Source organism: Octopus bimaculoides, chromosome 2 (assembly GCF_001194135.2).
Source record: "Octopus bimaculoides isolate UCB-OBI-ISO-001 chromosome 2, ASM119413v2, whole genome shotgun sequence".
In the NCBI taxonomy this organism is placed as follows: domain Eukaryota; kingdom Metazoa; phylum Mollusca; class Cephalopoda; order Octopoda; family Octopodidae; genus Octopus; species Octopus bimaculoides.
Genome location: NC_068982.1, coordinates 96,013,244 through 96,030,931, shown reverse-complemented (window position 1 = coordinate 96,030,931; position 17,688 = coordinate 96,013,244). Strand labels below are relative to the sequence as shown.

The window sequence follows — 17,688 nt, the reverse complement described above, 5'->3', positions numbered from 1 at the left end:
GTGATATACATTTAGTCATGACTGTTAGTGGAGAATTAGAGATCAGATAAATCAGTCAATATATGTGACTAAAGAACGTCTGGAGTTCTGATTATTATGAGATATTTAAATATAGGATTAAACATGATGAAGCAAAGTTTGAATTAACTTGAGTAGGTTGAAATATTTTCAGTAAAATACTGGGTTGAGAATTAAATAATAACATTCTAACAAAGCAGTATAAATATCCTAACTATCAAGTGATTTATTTCATGCAGTGTGGAACTAACATATGAATTAAAGACACTAAGCTCTACTTGCTTAAAACTTCCCTTTTAGCTAAGAAACCTTTGATATAAAGCTATGGGGATTAATTTGAGAAACAGAAGTAAATAAAATTTAAATAAACAGTAATTTTGTATATAATTGAAAGGTTACTTTGTACAGAAATAGAAAGTTCAACATACCACCAGATTCATTTCGTCCTGGTGTCTGGTATGGTGTAGTGATTAGTGTATTTGGTGTTTGAGCTGTGGCATGTTTTGGTGTAACACCACTGAAGTCTGTGTCATCAAGAGGAGTGTTTAGGCCTCCTTTGAGAGGGGTGTCCACATTGGTTAATGCCATGATATTCTGAGCTTCCTGAAAGATAAAAGTTAACACATATATTAAAAATTTAATATAAATGCCCTTGACAGAGATTCATGCCTATTTCCAGTCAGTTCTACTCAGAGATAACCGATAAAGCATTTTGGAAGTAATCTAGAAGTCCAATCCACTGGCAACAGCTGGGAATCACATAGTATGTTACATCAAGAAATGAGTGATTACATAGAATGCAGTCTAACTCTCCTACTTTGCTAGGATATTGTTATGAGGTCAAATAATTTATTGGAAGCTTTTTAGTCAACAAAAATATTAGGTTATGAGATAGACTTGACAAGGTTATTTTGCTGTGTCTTGGGGGAAGAAGCTATTTCAGTTCACATGCATCTGGATGTTTGCTTTCTTGGTATAATTGATTTATTTTACTTGACTTCCATATATTACTAGTACTTAGGATTTTTTAATTGCAGAATTATGAGGTAGTCACACAAAGAAAGTCAATTAATCCTATTACAAAAGAAGCTTAAACATTATAAAAGTTAACATTATGTAAATAATCTGAATGAGAATAGACAAAACCTCAGGAATATTGAAATAATATTAATAAAGGTTCTCACTTGTAAAACTGTGTCTTCTGATGCAGGTGTCCGAGGGGTTCTTAAATTACCTGATTGTGGGGTCATACTGTAATCCTGGAGAAGAGCTGAGGAAGCGCCATCTTTTACACCCCCATCTTCGGCTTGTTGGCGAGCATACTCACTTGCTTGACCAATCTTAACAACCTGAATAAACAAAAATAAACATTTTGTAATTGAAATTTTACAAGCATAAATTTTTTTTTACCCCTTCCAGTGTAAAATATTGTGATGTTCATGTTCATCTCACTCTCATGGTAAATCCCAGACACAGATTAGTGGTTTAAGGGTAAATCATATATTTACAATATTTCACATCCATCTGACTGTAGAGAGCTTGAAAAAAATGACTGTTGTTAAACAGCAAATAATACAATCAAAATATAAGTGAATTGTTCCATATATCATAAGTTAAACCTTTCCCGTTGCCATCTTTAATGCAGTTAAAAGTGAAATGAGGAACTTGAGTTTCTATTTTGATATGGCCAAGTACATTTTAACTATGAACAGTTGAAATTAGTCAATACTGCTAAATAAAGATCATATATGCCTTGAAATAGGATAGTACATTATTCCGTGTTTGGAATAATATACTTGCCTCACACAAAAAAATAATAGGGTTTTTTTTCTTCTTAGAAAAATCCATCACTTGTCACAAATAACTTTAATACCTGCTCCATTATAAAGAGCAGGTATTAATTCTTCTCATTGTTTTTCTATTTTTATTACAACAGATTTTATTTCCTTTCACTAAGTCTCCATCTCAAATGTATATGCTAATCACAATACACTTTGACTGCATCATACAAATAAAAACTGAAACCTGTTCTCACTATTAAGATGTAACTTTCCTTTTTTCCACGAGAACTTTTCTCAATCTACTGGCTATACACCATACATATTTTAACTACTTCAATGTAAATGTGCTGACCATCTTAATTTCTACACTGTGTCATCTATGCAAGATACCTTGTAGAAAAAGATAAGGATTTCCCTCTCTGCTTGTGTCTTCTCTGAAAATCTGAGCATTATGGATTTAACAAAACTACCACTCAAATATTCTTCCATCCAACATATTTTAAGAGGGGAAAAAATTATGCACACAACATCTCTTTATATTGAGACAACTGTATTTTCTGGGGTTTTTTTCTTAAACCATTTCTACTACAATCAATTCAAAACATAAATAATAAACTGTCTTCAAAACTTTTGTTAAATCAAAAAATATTTTCTTACATCTTCAAGTTCAGCATCTGAAATCTGTGCAGCTGGTAGGACCAACTTACTCCGTTTCTTTATTGGTTCAGTAAAGCTGGAATTAAGACAAATAAAATATGAAAATAGTGATTTTGTACATGAGCAACAAGGGACAGATTAATAAAAGAGAGCGCGATCGATGCCAGAGCAGCTGTCTGGCTTCCGTGCCGGTGGCACGTAAATAGCACCAGCGTGATCGTTACCAGTGGCACGTGAAAAGACATTCGAGCAAGATCATTGCCAGTGCTGATGGACTGGCTCCTATGCAGGTGACACATAAAATACACCATTTCGAGTGTGGCCGTTGCCAATACTGCCTGACTGGCCCTCGTGCCGGTGGCACGTAAAAGCACCCACTACACTCTTGGAGTAGTTGGCGTTAGGAAGGGCATCCAGCTGTAGAAACTCTGCCAAATCAGATTGGAGCCTGGTGTCGCCTCCTGGTTCACCAGTCCTCAGTCAAGTCGTCCAACCCATGCTAGCATGGAAAGCGGATGTTAAACGACAATGATGATGATGAGAAGAAAAATGAGGAATCACCAGGAACTAAGCTTAGCCCTTGGTTTTGTACTGTTAAATGGAAGAGTTTTAATAGTCTTAGACACACTATATCTGAGTAAAAGACAGGATGGTCACAGCTGGAATGTCTTTGATCACGTCTGCTAGATCAAGGTTGACCTAGGACTGAAAAACAATAATCATAAAATAAAGTACTGTTTGAAGGAATTATTTACTCACTTATTTTGACTGGATATTACACCTGGAAGATCATTTTCCTTTCTTTTCTTTTGACGCAATTTATCTTTTTTCCTTTCTCTCTAAAACACAAAAAATAAAACAGCTAAGTTAAAAGAAAAATTCAGCTATGTAAGCTGATATAAAACAGAACTAATTGTCTTGATCATAAAAGCAACAAAATATCTACAGCCAAAAACGTTTTTCCTTATTTTGCATCCATTTTTACATGGAAACAAAGGCAAGATGTACTTGTACAACTAATATTACTACTGTTGCTGCTGTGGGACATTGAAGGAAACCACTATACTGTCAGTCAACCTTTTAGAAATAGCAGCCAATTCTCCCTCAAATTATACCCTACTGTATTGTGCTGTCTGGCTTTAACAAGGTTTTCTTTTTTTATCAACTTTGTAGACCTTATTCTAAGCAGAATATTAATACATTTAGCGATGCATTGGTAAGAAAGTACAAAAAATGTGTAGTTGAGCAATGCAACCAACGATTTATGGTGAATGGAAACTCAAAAGTAGAAGGGGTAGAGAGAAGAATATGATAAAGAGCCAAATATTTTCTATCACTAAATATGCAAAATAACAAATATGCCTGAGCAAGGCTATACTAACTATTTACTACAGAATTTTAATGCAAGGACATTGTGGTTTGTAATTCTGCATAGTAATTGTATTGTGTCTTAAACATGGTGAGAGACAAAATATTTTGCATTTCTAAACTTTCTGGGTTATTAACTGTCAAGTTCTGTAATTTGCTTGTATCATAAGCACAGGTATAGGAACAAGGATCAAATAGTAGTAGACTGTGAATTTCTATCTTGCCATAGTGGAAGCACAACCAACAGTAGAACGTATGAGGAGGGGTAACAACAACAACCGTGATCCTGTATTGATGTTTGTTTATTTTAATTGCAATATATAGAAAAAAAGACAGGTTTACATAAAGCTCATGCATACCATGTGACTGGCGTTTTTTTTTTAAACAAATGTACAGTATTTGTTATATATTCACTAGGAGTTCAATACACAACATTAACCTCATCTTTACACACCTGTATCTAAGTGGATAGGTATATATACTCTGGAAATAGTTTGGAAAATTTTAATCTCATTAACATTAAGTCATTGTAGATATTAAGTATTAAGTCATCATAGATATTAAGAATACTTAAATTTTCTTTAGCATTCAGACTACCAAAATTTGACTCCTATGAAAGACAATGCTATTTAATGGAACTTCTCATAATTGGATTTGGTAGCAGAGAAATCCACACCAAAACCAAATTTCAAAGGAAGTCATTTTTTTCTTATTTCCATCATTTTTGTAAGACTACATTGAGAAATCTAACACGCTTACATTATGAATGGTAAAGAGTTAAGTATAATAGAAACTGGAAAGAGAATATACTCACATCTTCTTTGTCTCGACGCAGTTCTCCATCCATGTTTTGTTGACGTAACCTCTTGTAGTTTGGATCCAAAGGAGTGTAGTGTTCCTCTGATGTGTTGTAGAAACCTTTAAAGAGAGAAAGGAAAATTAGTATCATTAATTATCTCACTTTAGGGTGATGTCAAACATTGCTAATTTGTGTCAGCATGTTGTTGTATAGTATATGCAAATTTTTAAAGTTCTTTTATCTTTCTTTTGCTTGTTTCAGTCATTGGACTGTGGCCATGCTGGTTAACTGTACTGAAGTGTTTAATTGGACAAATTGACCCCAGTACTTATTTTTAAGCCAGATACTTATTCTACTGGTCTCTTTTTGTTGAACAGCTAAGTTACAGGGATGTATACAAACCAACACTAGTTGTCAAATGATGGTAGGGACCAAACACACACACACACACTTACAAGGCTTTGGTCAGCCTGAGGCTATAAAAGAAAACACTTGCCCAAAGTACGACACAGTAGGACTGAATCCAGAATCATGTAGCTGGAAAGCAATATAATTTAAGATTTATGACTCCTACAATAAAAGTAAGAATTTTTTTATTTCTTAGTTTTATTACATTTTGACTAGTTCATTCTTTGTTAGTGTTTAGGTGCCCTATACCTACATACAAATATACCTCTAAGAACTAAAAGTGTTTATTACTAATGTAGGCATTCAACACTTTAAACACAGTCATAATCATGTAGAATAAACACTAGTCAGAGTTTTGAGAATTAAGCTCAAAATTTGAGCATGTAGTTATCAAATTAATATGGTGGTGGCACAGTTACACATGTCTTGTGCTCTCTTGCCAATGCATGGCTGAATATATCAATATTCTGCTTAGGGTGGGTGCTGTTACAAAGTTGACAAAAAAATCTTCTCAAGTTAAATCCAGAAAACACAACAAAATGCACTGTTCATTTAAGTCTTAGCATATGAAATGAAGATATTCATAAACATATTTTAGTGTGAAAGTTTGGAAAGTTTCATTAAAAACCCTGCTCTCACACTAAATCCAACACTATCTACTTTTCATCAGCAGTAACTTGATGCCTGACATCCCCAGTGTTTCTGACACATTGAAATCAACCCAATTACTTCTCAGGTTACAGAAGTATAGTTAACTGAATTCTAGTATATAGGGTATTACAAACTACCCTGCTGAAAAGCATATAAATGGAACGATTACAAATCTGGTAACATCTATATTAAAACAAGTTGTTTAGTGCTGGGTCATTTCTGTTGAAATAAAACAATAATTAGAGGTGTGTTGGCCATTTTTGCTTCAGACAGCGTATCTAAAACTACATTGATGTATCCTGGAGGAAAGACAATAGATTACACAAACTTAATATGCAATAAACAAACACAATGTACAGATCTTTGGTAGCAACCCCTTCAGTATAGGAAAACACTCAGAAGATAATAAGCCCTCATCATCTCAAGACAAGAGAAACTCAATGCAGTCATTCACCTTGTTAGAAATAGCAACCCAATCCTCCTCAAATCACACACTACTGCCTTAAAAAATACAGGATGTATTATATAATGTAGTCTTAAATATATAATGTCCGAAACATTAATTGGACAGTCACGGCTGAAGCACCTCTGATAATGGTTCTGCTTCTTCAGGGTTGACCTGTAGCTAAACAACAACAATCATCATTATCAATAACAAAGACTATTAACACAATCTTACCAGGGGCTGGTTTCTTTTCAAATGGTATTTCAGCATTATAATCTACACCACGTTTCTTTTTTTTCTTTTGTTTGATCCTGGAAGAACAAATCATCTTTTTAAATTCAAATAAGCAAGAAAATTATAATTCACACATTTCAGAAGACAAAACAAATGAAAGCAGTGTGAGAAATGACTTTATTCAGGTACATTCACAAATTCTATTTGGCCAAATTGTGGTATACATGGCTATGTGATTAAGATGCTTGCATTGCAACTACATGATTGTGGATTCAATTTCACTATGTGTTACCTTGGACAAGTGTCTTTTACTACACTGCCACCATCACATATCTTTAATAAATTCTTTTTTAGCTTTTGGATTATAGTGGATTCATAAAGAATAATTGTTTCCAGCAATAATATATTTATATCTAACTTTAGTTATATTTCAGTATTTTGTTAGTTTGATTTTACATAATAATAGTAATATATTACTTGATGTAACTTACAACAATTTTATTGCAATGTTTCAACAGTGAATTGATAATTGAAATTGAGTTTCAGTTGGTTATACATTAATGTTTATATCTTATATACTATTAATACCTTATGCATTATATATATAGCATGCTAAAGCAATATATATCTCATGTTAAAATATCCACTAAAGAAAGCCTGTCTGTGGTAGCTTTACCAGTTAAAACAGCAATCTCATATTTATTAAACCTCACCCTATCTTCTTTGAAAAAAAGATGAAAAAAAAAAGATGAATATATTAGATATGTATTTGAAAAGAAGAGATGATCATGGCTGGAATACCTTTGATCATAAGATTTCTCAATCATGGTATGAGGCAAAGCAACACCATAGCTAAGGACAGTTGCTATGGATCACACAAGAAAAAAGGGTAAATTAGTCTAAATTGCACACAATAAAGTAAAGAACCAGGTGGGAATAGTTCAGTCTTAGATCTAGATTATTTGGTGAACTCACTATTTTATAATGCTTAGTAATATTGGTCAACATTAATAAAGTAGACCAATAGTGTAGATGCTGAACATTTAGCAACTTCAGCACTCCAGATATGATATACAAGGGTCAACTGAAAAGTTCACAGGCTAACTAAGATACTTTCATGGAATGTGACCAAATGAGGTTTATTTTTCAGCACAGTCCCTTTACAGTTCAAATGCTTCATCAGTTGGTGTTGCAGTGCTTGGATCCCATTGGTGAAGAAGCTGTCATCCTGTTAGTCAAAAAAGTCATCAGTAACAGATATGACATCATCATCACTGTGATACTGGTTCCCAGCCAAGTGTTTTTTTCATGTTGGGGAATGGATGATAGTCAGATAGGGTCAAATTAGGAGAATAAGGAAACTGATCAACCAGTTCAAAGCCACTGTTATGCACAGCAGCCATTGGGACCAAGGACTTATGTGCTGGAGCATTGTCCTGGTGAAGCAAGACCCCTTTTTGTCAGGTTTCCTGGGCGTTTTGTCTTGATAGCCTTTCATAACTGCCTCAGCAAGTTGGCATAGTACTCTCCATTCATGGTGTGGCCCTTTTGAGGATAGTCGATAAACACAATGCCTTTTGCACCCCCAAAAAACTGAGGCCTTCACCTTCCCTGCAGATAAAATGACTTTGGCCTCCTTCGAGCAGGTGAGAAGGGAGGTTTCCACTGCATGGATTGTCTCTTGCCCAAAGTGTTTAACCCAACACTCATCCTGGGTTAGAGAACGTTCAAGGAAACCAGCTGGATGTGCCTCAAACACTGAGCAGAAACCTTTGTCATGCCATGTTCATTCTACAGAATATTCTCAACTCTCTCACAGGATATGCCAATAGCATTGGCTATTTGATTTATAGTCAATTGCCTGTCATTTATCATCAAGTGGTGAACATAATGTTTTCCTTGGTGGTGGCAGTTGCAGGACATACAGACCTTGGGTCATCTTCAAGACTCACCCTTCTACTCCTAAATTCAGCTGACCACTTTTGCACTGCTGATAAATTATATATCTATATATGGAAATAGAGATTAGAAGAATGTAAGTAACTGAAATCTACCTTATTCCAAAACATATATAAATTTAATAGTTTTTACTTACTCTATACCAGCAGCTCTTAATTCTCGTCTCTTCTGCAATGCTGCCAAGCGCCTGAGAATGAAATAACAGTTGTTATCATAATTTATTAAAAAAAAAAATGTCCAAAAGACCCAAAATATCTAGAAATGAATTAGTTGTGAACTCAAAAGAAATTATTTAAATTTACACAAAAAAACAGCTTTATTATGTTTTATGGCTAATCTCTAATTCATTCTTTCTAGCACAGGTGTCTTGCTGTAAATATATTCAGGCTTCTAAGTTTGTATAAAATACCTTTACGGACAATATTTTTAACAGTTAAACTGCCATATTCAACAACAACAATGAAACTATCAATTATCTAACAACAGTGCTATGTTTCTAATGATACTTAAGTGCCCATATTTCACACTTTATTAACCATACCTCTGGGGAAGAAATATAAAAACAAAACTCAAGTCATACCTAGCTTCTTCTAGCTGTTTTTCTCTAGCTTTCCTTTTAGCCTTTTTACCTTGAGTGTTGGCCAGACGAGCTCTAGCTTCTGATAACATTTCAAGTTCTGTTAATAAGAAATATGGTTAAGAGATGAGAAAATACAATATCACAGTGAGTTTATGCATGCACTCATGCCTCATATCATTTGTTTTTATGTTCATTTTTCCATGCCAGCATGGGTTAGATGTATATTTTATTGAGCCATTGTTTTATAACTGGATGCACTTCTCACCACTAATCTTTACTTGTTTTTCAAGTAAGGCATCTCTTAATTTACATGTCTTTGAAAGTACAAAGCCAGTGGAGGATTTGTTGATAGGGGAAATAATATCAACATCAACTGCCTATGGCAAAGTGGTTTTCAGAAAAGTGCAAAAGTAAATACATACAAACACACACAAATGATGAGCTTCTTTCAATTTCACAAGGCTTTAGTCAGACTAGGGCTACAGTAAACCTGACTGGGAAGTGAACGTTTTAATCACATAGCCATTTAAAAAGTAAATAAAAAGGCCCCACCATCAGTTTTGCAGCTGTTCAATCAACCAATCAGCTGGATTACGTATTCATCCTTATAAAAGCACATAAATGGCTGAGTATTCCAAAAAGATGGAACCTTAACAAAATTCTCAAGCAGAAGTGACACAATGTGTATGACAAGGTTGATCCTTTGAATTACCAGTACAGGCCATCCAATATGTTCCCATTTGGTTTCCATTTATCAAATTTCACTCAGAAGAATTTAGTTGGTGTGATAATATGGTGGTGTTGAAACAGGGTTTGATCTCACAACCCTGCAGTTAGCAGCTAAGCATTTAATTTTGCAACCACTGCTTCATTCTCACAACTGTATAAAGAATTAATATTAGTCTCTTCTTACCATCTTCATCCATATCCACAGGGTCAGGGCGAGCTGGTTTTGTCTCCGGGTTGGGATCAATTTCTCCTGGTTTAAGACGTCTAGGATCATCTTCATTGTCTTGATCTCGGTTTTGAGCTTTATCTCTGAAAAAAATCATTTTTTCCTTAATAATAGCATCAGCAGAAGTAATGGGTGGAAAGGATATTGAACAAGACATGTCTCAACATACTCTACTGCATGTTGTTGAGCAAATAGGCTAGGTTATTTTATTGTAAATAATAAAGATGTAGTGTATTCTTAACTTGGTATACATTGAATGAGAAAGGTGTTGGATAGCAAACCAAAGACATGGAGAGGCTTGCTGACCCTGTATTTATTCATTAAAAATTGAAGACTTAATTTACCTAAATGAAAGTGTGTTTAACCTAAGAACAATGAGAGAGAGAGAGAGAGATTATTTGTTCTAACTCTGCATTCATTTATAATAAATAAAAGAAAAAATTATCTGCAAGCTAGACAAGGAACAATAGCAGTTGTGAGGTTTAAAGCAAGAAACTTTTGAAAAAGATGCAAGTGTAACAACATTATATTAGAATCTGAATAATGCTTGAGCACATAATTGGTAATAATGTATCTTTGAGTGAATGAAAATCTTTCAGCTCTGAAAAGCTCTCAATAGTTGAAACATTAAAACCAGTCTCCTTTTCCATTTTAAATTTTCTGATGAAATCATATTATTCAGTTCACCTATCTGCAAATAATTTACCTTCTCACTGAACTTGAAAGAGGAAATGCTCCAACAGTTTGTACACAAATGTTTCAATTTACCTCATCCTAATATGAAAGCAAATAATGTAAACTGAGATGGGAAGAGAATAAAAGATACTTACAACAGATATTCATAGTGTTCCAAACACTGAGCAGCAGTTCGACCAATAATAGGGGCAATAGTTCGCCATTGAGTTGGCATTAGTTTTGCCAAATGAAGAAGTTTCTCTTCTTCTTCTCGACTCCATTCTGTCTTCTTGATACTAGGATCTAACCATTCATACCTATTACAGCCAGTTCAAATAAAGACAAAGAAAAATTTACACTATTAATTAGAAATACAAAAGATTGCATATAATGTTAGAATATTAGTTTCATTTTTTGAAGATTTTAAATTCAATTGAATTGACACCATTATTCCTAATTTTATTGATTACAAAGGGATGAAAAGTGAAGTGAAACCAAGTAAAATTTAAACACAACTATGGTATTTGGAACACTGAATCAGGTACTCTAAAATATGTAATCCAGCTTTTTAACACAGATACTAAATCTCCCCCAATAAAAAAAATGTAAAGAATATTTACTGATTTGTGTGATACAAAATTTACTAAGAATACTTATAACTGTAAATACTAAGGTAACAGTAGTTTAGATTCTGAATAATGCTCAATTATACATAATAACTGGAAACAATGAATCTATGTTTAAATGAAACTATAGATCTATTGCTGGTTCAGGAAAAGCCCTAAGATTCTACTTATACCTCTTATCATCTAAATAATAGAATTCTTAGAATAATAATTGTTTCTAGCATATGCACAAGACCTGAAATCTGATGGGCTGAGTTAGTCAATACCAGCAGTCCTTGATTCTGACTGGTACTTTGTTTTACTGAATTCCAAAAGGATGAAAGTCAGAGTTAAACCTCAGAGGGATTTGAACTCAGAATATAAAGAACTGAAACAAATACCACATGGCATTTTGTTTGGCACTCAAAATAATCAAAATAAATAATTCATATGCCAGAACTTTGATATTATCCAAACAATGAAGAAAAAACGTAAAGCAACCAAAAGTAAGACTAGACCTACCCACCTACAGAAAAATCCAGTTTTATAAATCTAAGAAAAATTAATCTAATCCTTTAGCATTCAGATTCCTTTATCAAATGCAATGTTTGTCAATTCACTTTGTCTTGAATTAATCATGCATTATCTTTTAACTTCAAGATTTCAATGATGTTTATTTGTTTAGAATGACATTGCAAGTTAGTTGTGAGAAGTCAGATTTGGCCAGTTTGAACATAAAAAAAAGGAGAATATTTTGGTTGGATATGGCTGGTTTAAATGCTAAAGGGTTAAAGAATATGTCTGAGATAATCATTATTTTGGGGGCACAACAATAAATGCATAGATAAATGACAATGTTCTAGATGACATAATGGTCAATTGGAAGTATTTGAATAATACAAAATCATATAAAATACTTATCAGTTTTTTCAAGATCTATAAATTCTGAAGGAAAATGTAAATAGTTTGTAATAACATGAAAACATTTTGATTAACAAAGATTACTATATGAACATATATGACCTGGCTTAAAGAACATTGAAATCAAATTGGAGACTGGGAAAGGTGATGAGAAATCACAATTAATTAAAAAAAGCTACTCCTGAGTCTCTTACTTTCTTGTCAAAGCAGCAATCTATTTCCTTCCTAACAAGCAGAAATAACAACTCTAATACAAATAGACTGCCTACTAATTAAAACATTGTACAAAGAGATGAAAAGGTCAATTCCAATTAGTTTCTTTTCTTTATTTAGTTTAAAGTTTTCAACTAATGAAATTAAAATGTTTCTATAAACCAGTGGGGAAAAATTGGAATTGAAAAACAGGCAATATTAATAGTTAAATGTCTCACAAAATCCAGCAAGTGTCACTGAAATAATTTACAAAAGTAAAGACGAAAAGGTTAAGTTGGATGACTAACTCACAGATTGTGAGTTCATATCCACTCAAGTTGTTTCACTGTATCTCTATGTATGATATTTAGTCCTATGTAGCTCATCATTTCTCAGTTATGAAGAATGGATATCAAATCTGAAAATGCTATCCATGATAGGCTGGCACTTTGCTCAAGAGAAGATTCACCTCTGATCCATTACCTGCTTCATGACACTTGCAGTTACAGCTATTTATTGATAAAATTCTTCAAGAATTGAAAACTACTTTCTACAAATCAGTTTATTGTGCACATTAGATCCCCCACTTCACTGGTTTCTGCCCCAGCTACATTTTTTTTTCTTGCAGATATTTAGGTGGTAGTGGTAGTAGGAGCATCACTGGAATAAATCCCAACAGCCTGAGAGGGACATCAAAGGTCATGATCATTGCCTAAAATCTCATGAGTAAATGCTTGAAAAAATAGTTGAAAATAATTAAAGATAATAATTAAAAAGAATACTGACAATACAAAATTAGAATACAGACTAGATTACAAAAATGCAATGTAAAAGTTTCATTTAAAAAAAGCAGTTATTTGACTCACCATCTTGCTTTACACTGTTTTGCAGATTTTCTGTGTAGCAATGAAGCAATACGAGCCCATTGGTTTTTGCCATATTTCATAACAGCTGCCTTAAGGATCTCATCCTAAAATACATTCAAAGATGGTGTTAAAGAAATATTTCAACTTTGCTATCATTCCTACAATTTTAATATTTATTTTTACTGATAAATGAGTTTACTGGGCAACATTTTTTTACCTCTGGCATTTGAGTCCATGATAGCTTTTTAATTCAAATTTTATAATAAACCGGTTGTTACTGCTCTGTCTACATTTGAGTAAAGTTGTATAGGTCACAGATTTTATTGGAATGATCCTTGTAATACTGGTACTCCAAGGTTGGCTTAGCTAACATCCCCCTGATGCAAGCAACTGGCTTTATGAGCTTGGCACGTAAAAGCACCCACTACACTCTCGGAGTGGTTGGCATTAGGAAGGGCATCCAGCTGTAGAAATTCTGCCAGATCAGATTGGAGCCTGGTGCAGCCTTCTGGTTTGCTAGTCCTCAGTCAAATCGTCCAACCCATGCTAGTATGGAAAGCGGACATTAAATGATGATGATGACAATGATGATAAATTTGTGGAGCAATAAACAATTACTTCAGGTTTGATTGTCATGCAATGAAAGCATGAACCTAATATCCAATACACACCAATATGTATAAATTATATCTGCCCATTCTACTACCAACCCAAAACTGCACCCACCTGCACATACACAACTCCTCCCAATCTATTTCTTCATTTCATTTGTCTTACCACCACATACACATAGTAGCTCAAGTGCAAAAGCTTCTCTGATCGCACACATATGTATGTACGCACACGCACACCAAAGAAAAGTCATTAAGGTTAGCTGCTCTGTGGATATGAACATCTCTAATAAAATCAGTGAGAAGAATAATATAGGCAACTGCTTTGAAACTTGCAGCTCCTCTACTTTGATTATTAATTCACATTCACGCCAATAAACATTGGTAAATTTGGTTATGTTAGTAAATACTTAAGCAACAATCTTGAAAAACTAAGATTTTCAAATACAAGAAGAAAATGATTAACATGAATCATCATCATCATTTAACGTCCGCCTTTCATGCTGGCATGGATTGGACGGTTTGACAGGAGCCAACCAAGTAGAAGATTACACTAGGATGCTGCGTCTGTTTTCACATGATTTTTATCGATGGATGCCCTTCCTAACACCAACCACTTTACTGTGTGGACTGGACGCTTTTACGTGGCACCAGCACCGGCAGGGTCACCAAGTAACTTGCAAGATAAGGAAAAATACGTAAGACTTTCTTAAAGTTTGATACGAAATAATCATCATTATTGTTATCCAAATTCCAGTGGTGGAGCCTTTGCTTCTTTGCTAGAAGCCAGTTCCTTACTTTTAAGAAGAATACTAATAAATAACAAAAAAGTGAAGACACATGTATAAGGTGCTCCAGCATAGCCAGAACCGAACACTTGAAACTAATAAAAGAATATATAAAAACATAGGACTTCATATTTATTAAAACCTATTCAACGCTGCAGACAATTTTAATCAACATTAAAATGCCGATTTATTATTCGTATCCGACAGTATCCATTGATATGTGATAGGTACAGATGTAGTGTTTTAAAGGTAAATGGATGTGCAACACAATTGAAAGTCATAGATTACTTTCTCCGAAAACTTGACGATATCAAATATTAACGGGACAGATGAAATTGGACCCTAAGAAACAAAACCTTCATTTCGTTGCTAATGAAGATATCAATTAATGTGCATCAAGCGGTTCCAATTAGATGGGATTCAAAATCACTTTTTAGGAAGTGATTCAACAACTACTTATTGCAATATCAGGACAATAACTAATCGAGTTTTACATAGACATGAAACCTAAGAAACTTTCGCTTTAGATATGTAAAATTCAAATAGTTAAAAATTTATAAGGAAGGCATTTACATTAGTTAGGGTTAAAGATGTCGACGGAGCCAATGGATTTTGTGGAATAATAAAAAGTCACAGCCTTAAATGATTCCCTGTGTTTGTGATCGAAGTGTTGTGATATTATTCCGATCATCATTAATCCATACGTTGTCAGGCACCTATATTTTAAATGGCAGCTGTTGTGACTATCAATAACTTCCAAATAATTATGGTAACTACACCCTTCATTTTGTCGATCTCAGTGATTGAATGTTGTGTGTGTGTGCGTATGCTATCACAGAGGTATGGAGTAACGCGTGAAAAGTAAGAAGTGATGCATGAAACTTCTGATAATTTGTTCTTAACATAACAAGATTTCAGGTGGCGACGTATTCACAAAGACAACGTATTTGTGTCCTTCATCCGTTGGAGTCGATATTACTAACCTGCGTTAGGCATTACTAATATTACTAATATTACTCAGGTGTTTCTAATATATCTTTGGAAGCCTAGTAGGGAAGGGAAATAGTGAAAATCAAGCTTTTCCTAAGGGTATTTATTAGCAGCTTAAGCGAGCTGAAGCGGCTTATAATCACAAAACAACGAGATGTATTAAATAAAACGACATGCTTTGTTGAAATAAAATATGAAAATTACCTCCGTGTTCCTCCAAACACCACCTTTTATCATAATACGTGGCATGGTTGGTGGTTTTACAAAAGTACTGCAACGTTAGAGAATTGTAAATTTGCAATCCTTTTTCTAGAATTCAGGGAAACTTGCTGGTTGCAATAATGTCTACCATTGACAGGAGAACAACGGTGTCGATGAGAGAAGTTCTCCTGTAAATTAAATATCCGGCTGTCAATTATTTTTTTATCTTAATCTTATTGATTAGACATCCAAATGCGCTATAAAAATAAACAAAAGGTATTAATTTAAAAGAAATGACAAACGTTAGTACACATTATTAACATTAACAATTTCTGAAACTAAGAAATATGAATACTTTATTTCTTATTTTCTCTCCGAGGAAATATGCAATGTTTAGCTAAATAAATTTTTGCTTCCGAAGGAAAGAGCGCGCGCGCGCACACACACACACACACGCACTTGTAGCACCTTCGGCATTGTGCACCAATTACAAAAGAAGGCAGTTTTGACCCTTATGTCAACAATACATAGGCGCCAGAGTGTGGTAAGTAGCATGCTTACCAACCACATGGTTCCGGGTTCAATCCCACTGCGTGGCACCAAGTGTCTTCTACTATAGCGTCGAGCCGACCAAAGCCTGAGTTAATTTGGTAAACGGAAACTGAAGTAAAAAATTTTCATGCATCATGTAGCCTATAAGTTCTATTGTCTCCTAAATTATAGATACATTTTTTGATACTTTACCAAAAGGGACTCTAGAGACTTGATGAATCCTTCTACCTGCCACTCATCAACAAGGATGGAAGTCTCTATGTGGTTATTCAACTTGTCAGATGTGCCTACCAAATCTCCCTCAAATTACACCCTCTGCCTTAATAAGAGAGAGACAATTTGGACAATCAGGCCTGTTTAAAAAAAGAAAACAAAAAACAAAATAAAAAAGAACAGGATCAGCTGTTTCCCTTCCACTTCTGAAGTAATAGACAGTGTTTTAAAAGTGAATAGTTCCTCACTTGCCTTGAGTGTATTACTTGACTATAATTATTTGTTACAATCTTAATTCCTTGAAATATAACATTGAGAGTGAAAAGGTTTATGCTGGTGTTTCTTGAAATTCTCAAAATAATATGGATTTAAAACATTTTGGATATTCTATAGAACAGGGAAGAAAATCAGGTGCTTCTCTGGGGGTGGGGAGGAGCAATTAATAACCTGTGAAACAGTTCATCAGGTATCTCTCCACCATATTTTCTGCCCATCAACAGTTCAGAAGGATTATGTTTATATTTCTATAATTTCGTCTCACAGATAAAGTCTGTGGTAAATCATTCTCACATATGTGTAAATTAATTTACCATAAGTATATTTATACAAATGAAAAACTATATAATTGTGATATCTGCAGTAAAACATTTTCTCACAGTACATATTTATAGGAAAGTTGGTTATACATCATTAGATGTATACCTGACCTTCCTATATAAAATTACGAATATATAACGGAACGCTGAACTCCAGACTATCAACTTAAACAACATTTATTTTAGGTGGTAAATATATACATCTTTAGCTCTTGTTGTTACAGCTTCTGTGTGTGTGAGCATAGTTGTTGGGACGTTGTTATGTAGATGTAAGCGAGCTGTCGAGTGTAAGTCCGAAAGATGGAGAGTGACAGCTATACACGTAAAGAGACTGTTTCCAGGTTGGAATGTTGGAGACACTGCTTGACACGTCCTTGTTAATGGCCGGCCAACCGAGAAAGAGATAGAATTAAGCGGGAAAGCTTGCTTGTTTAATTCCACGCATGTGTGAGACTACGCATGCGCACAACGTTACTACATATTTAAATGATTATAAACATACTCACACTGGGGAGAAACCATACCATTGTCATAAAACTGTAGTAAAATAGTCACATAAAGTAGTGCTTGAACATCTCATATACGCATTCACACAAATGAGAATGATTTACCACAGACATTAC

The 17,688-nt window shown here is 34.1% G+C and overlaps 1 protein-coding gene across 1 annotated transcript in view; it reads right to left on the bottom strand.

Annotated features, from left to right (window-relative positions):
• LOC106873214 (cell division cycle 5-like protein) overlaps window positions 1-15,904 on the bottom strand; it is a 29,702-nt gene extending 13,798 nt beyond the window's left edge. The window contains exons 1-12 of the mRNA XM_014920460.2: window positions 15,708-15,904; window positions 13,115-13,218; window positions 10,686-10,847; window positions 9,814-9,938; window positions 8,901-8,997; window positions 8,457-8,507; window positions 6,362-6,438; window positions 4,639-4,742; window positions 3,216-3,295; window positions 2,457-2,532; window positions 1,203-1,367; window positions 447-621 (exon numbers count right to left, since the gene is read on the bottom strand). Coding sequence (XP_014775946.1) covers window positions 447-621; window positions 1,203-1,367; window positions 2,457-2,532; window positions 3,216-3,295; window positions 4,639-4,742; window positions 6,362-6,438; window positions 8,457-8,507; window positions 8,901-8,997; window positions 9,814-9,938; window positions 10,686-10,847; window positions 13,115-13,218; window positions 15,708-15,752 — 1,261 coding nt within the window. The 5' untranslated portion in view covers window positions 15,753-15,904. The remainder of the gene's footprint in view (window positions 1-446; window positions 622-1,202; window positions 1,368-2,456; window positions 2,533-3,215; window positions 3,296-4,638; window positions 4,743-6,361; window positions 6,439-8,456; window positions 8,508-8,900; window positions 8,998-9,813; window positions 9,939-10,685; window positions 10,848-13,114; window positions 13,219-15,707) is intronic.
• Window positions 15,905-17,688: the final 1,784 nt, after the last annotated feature.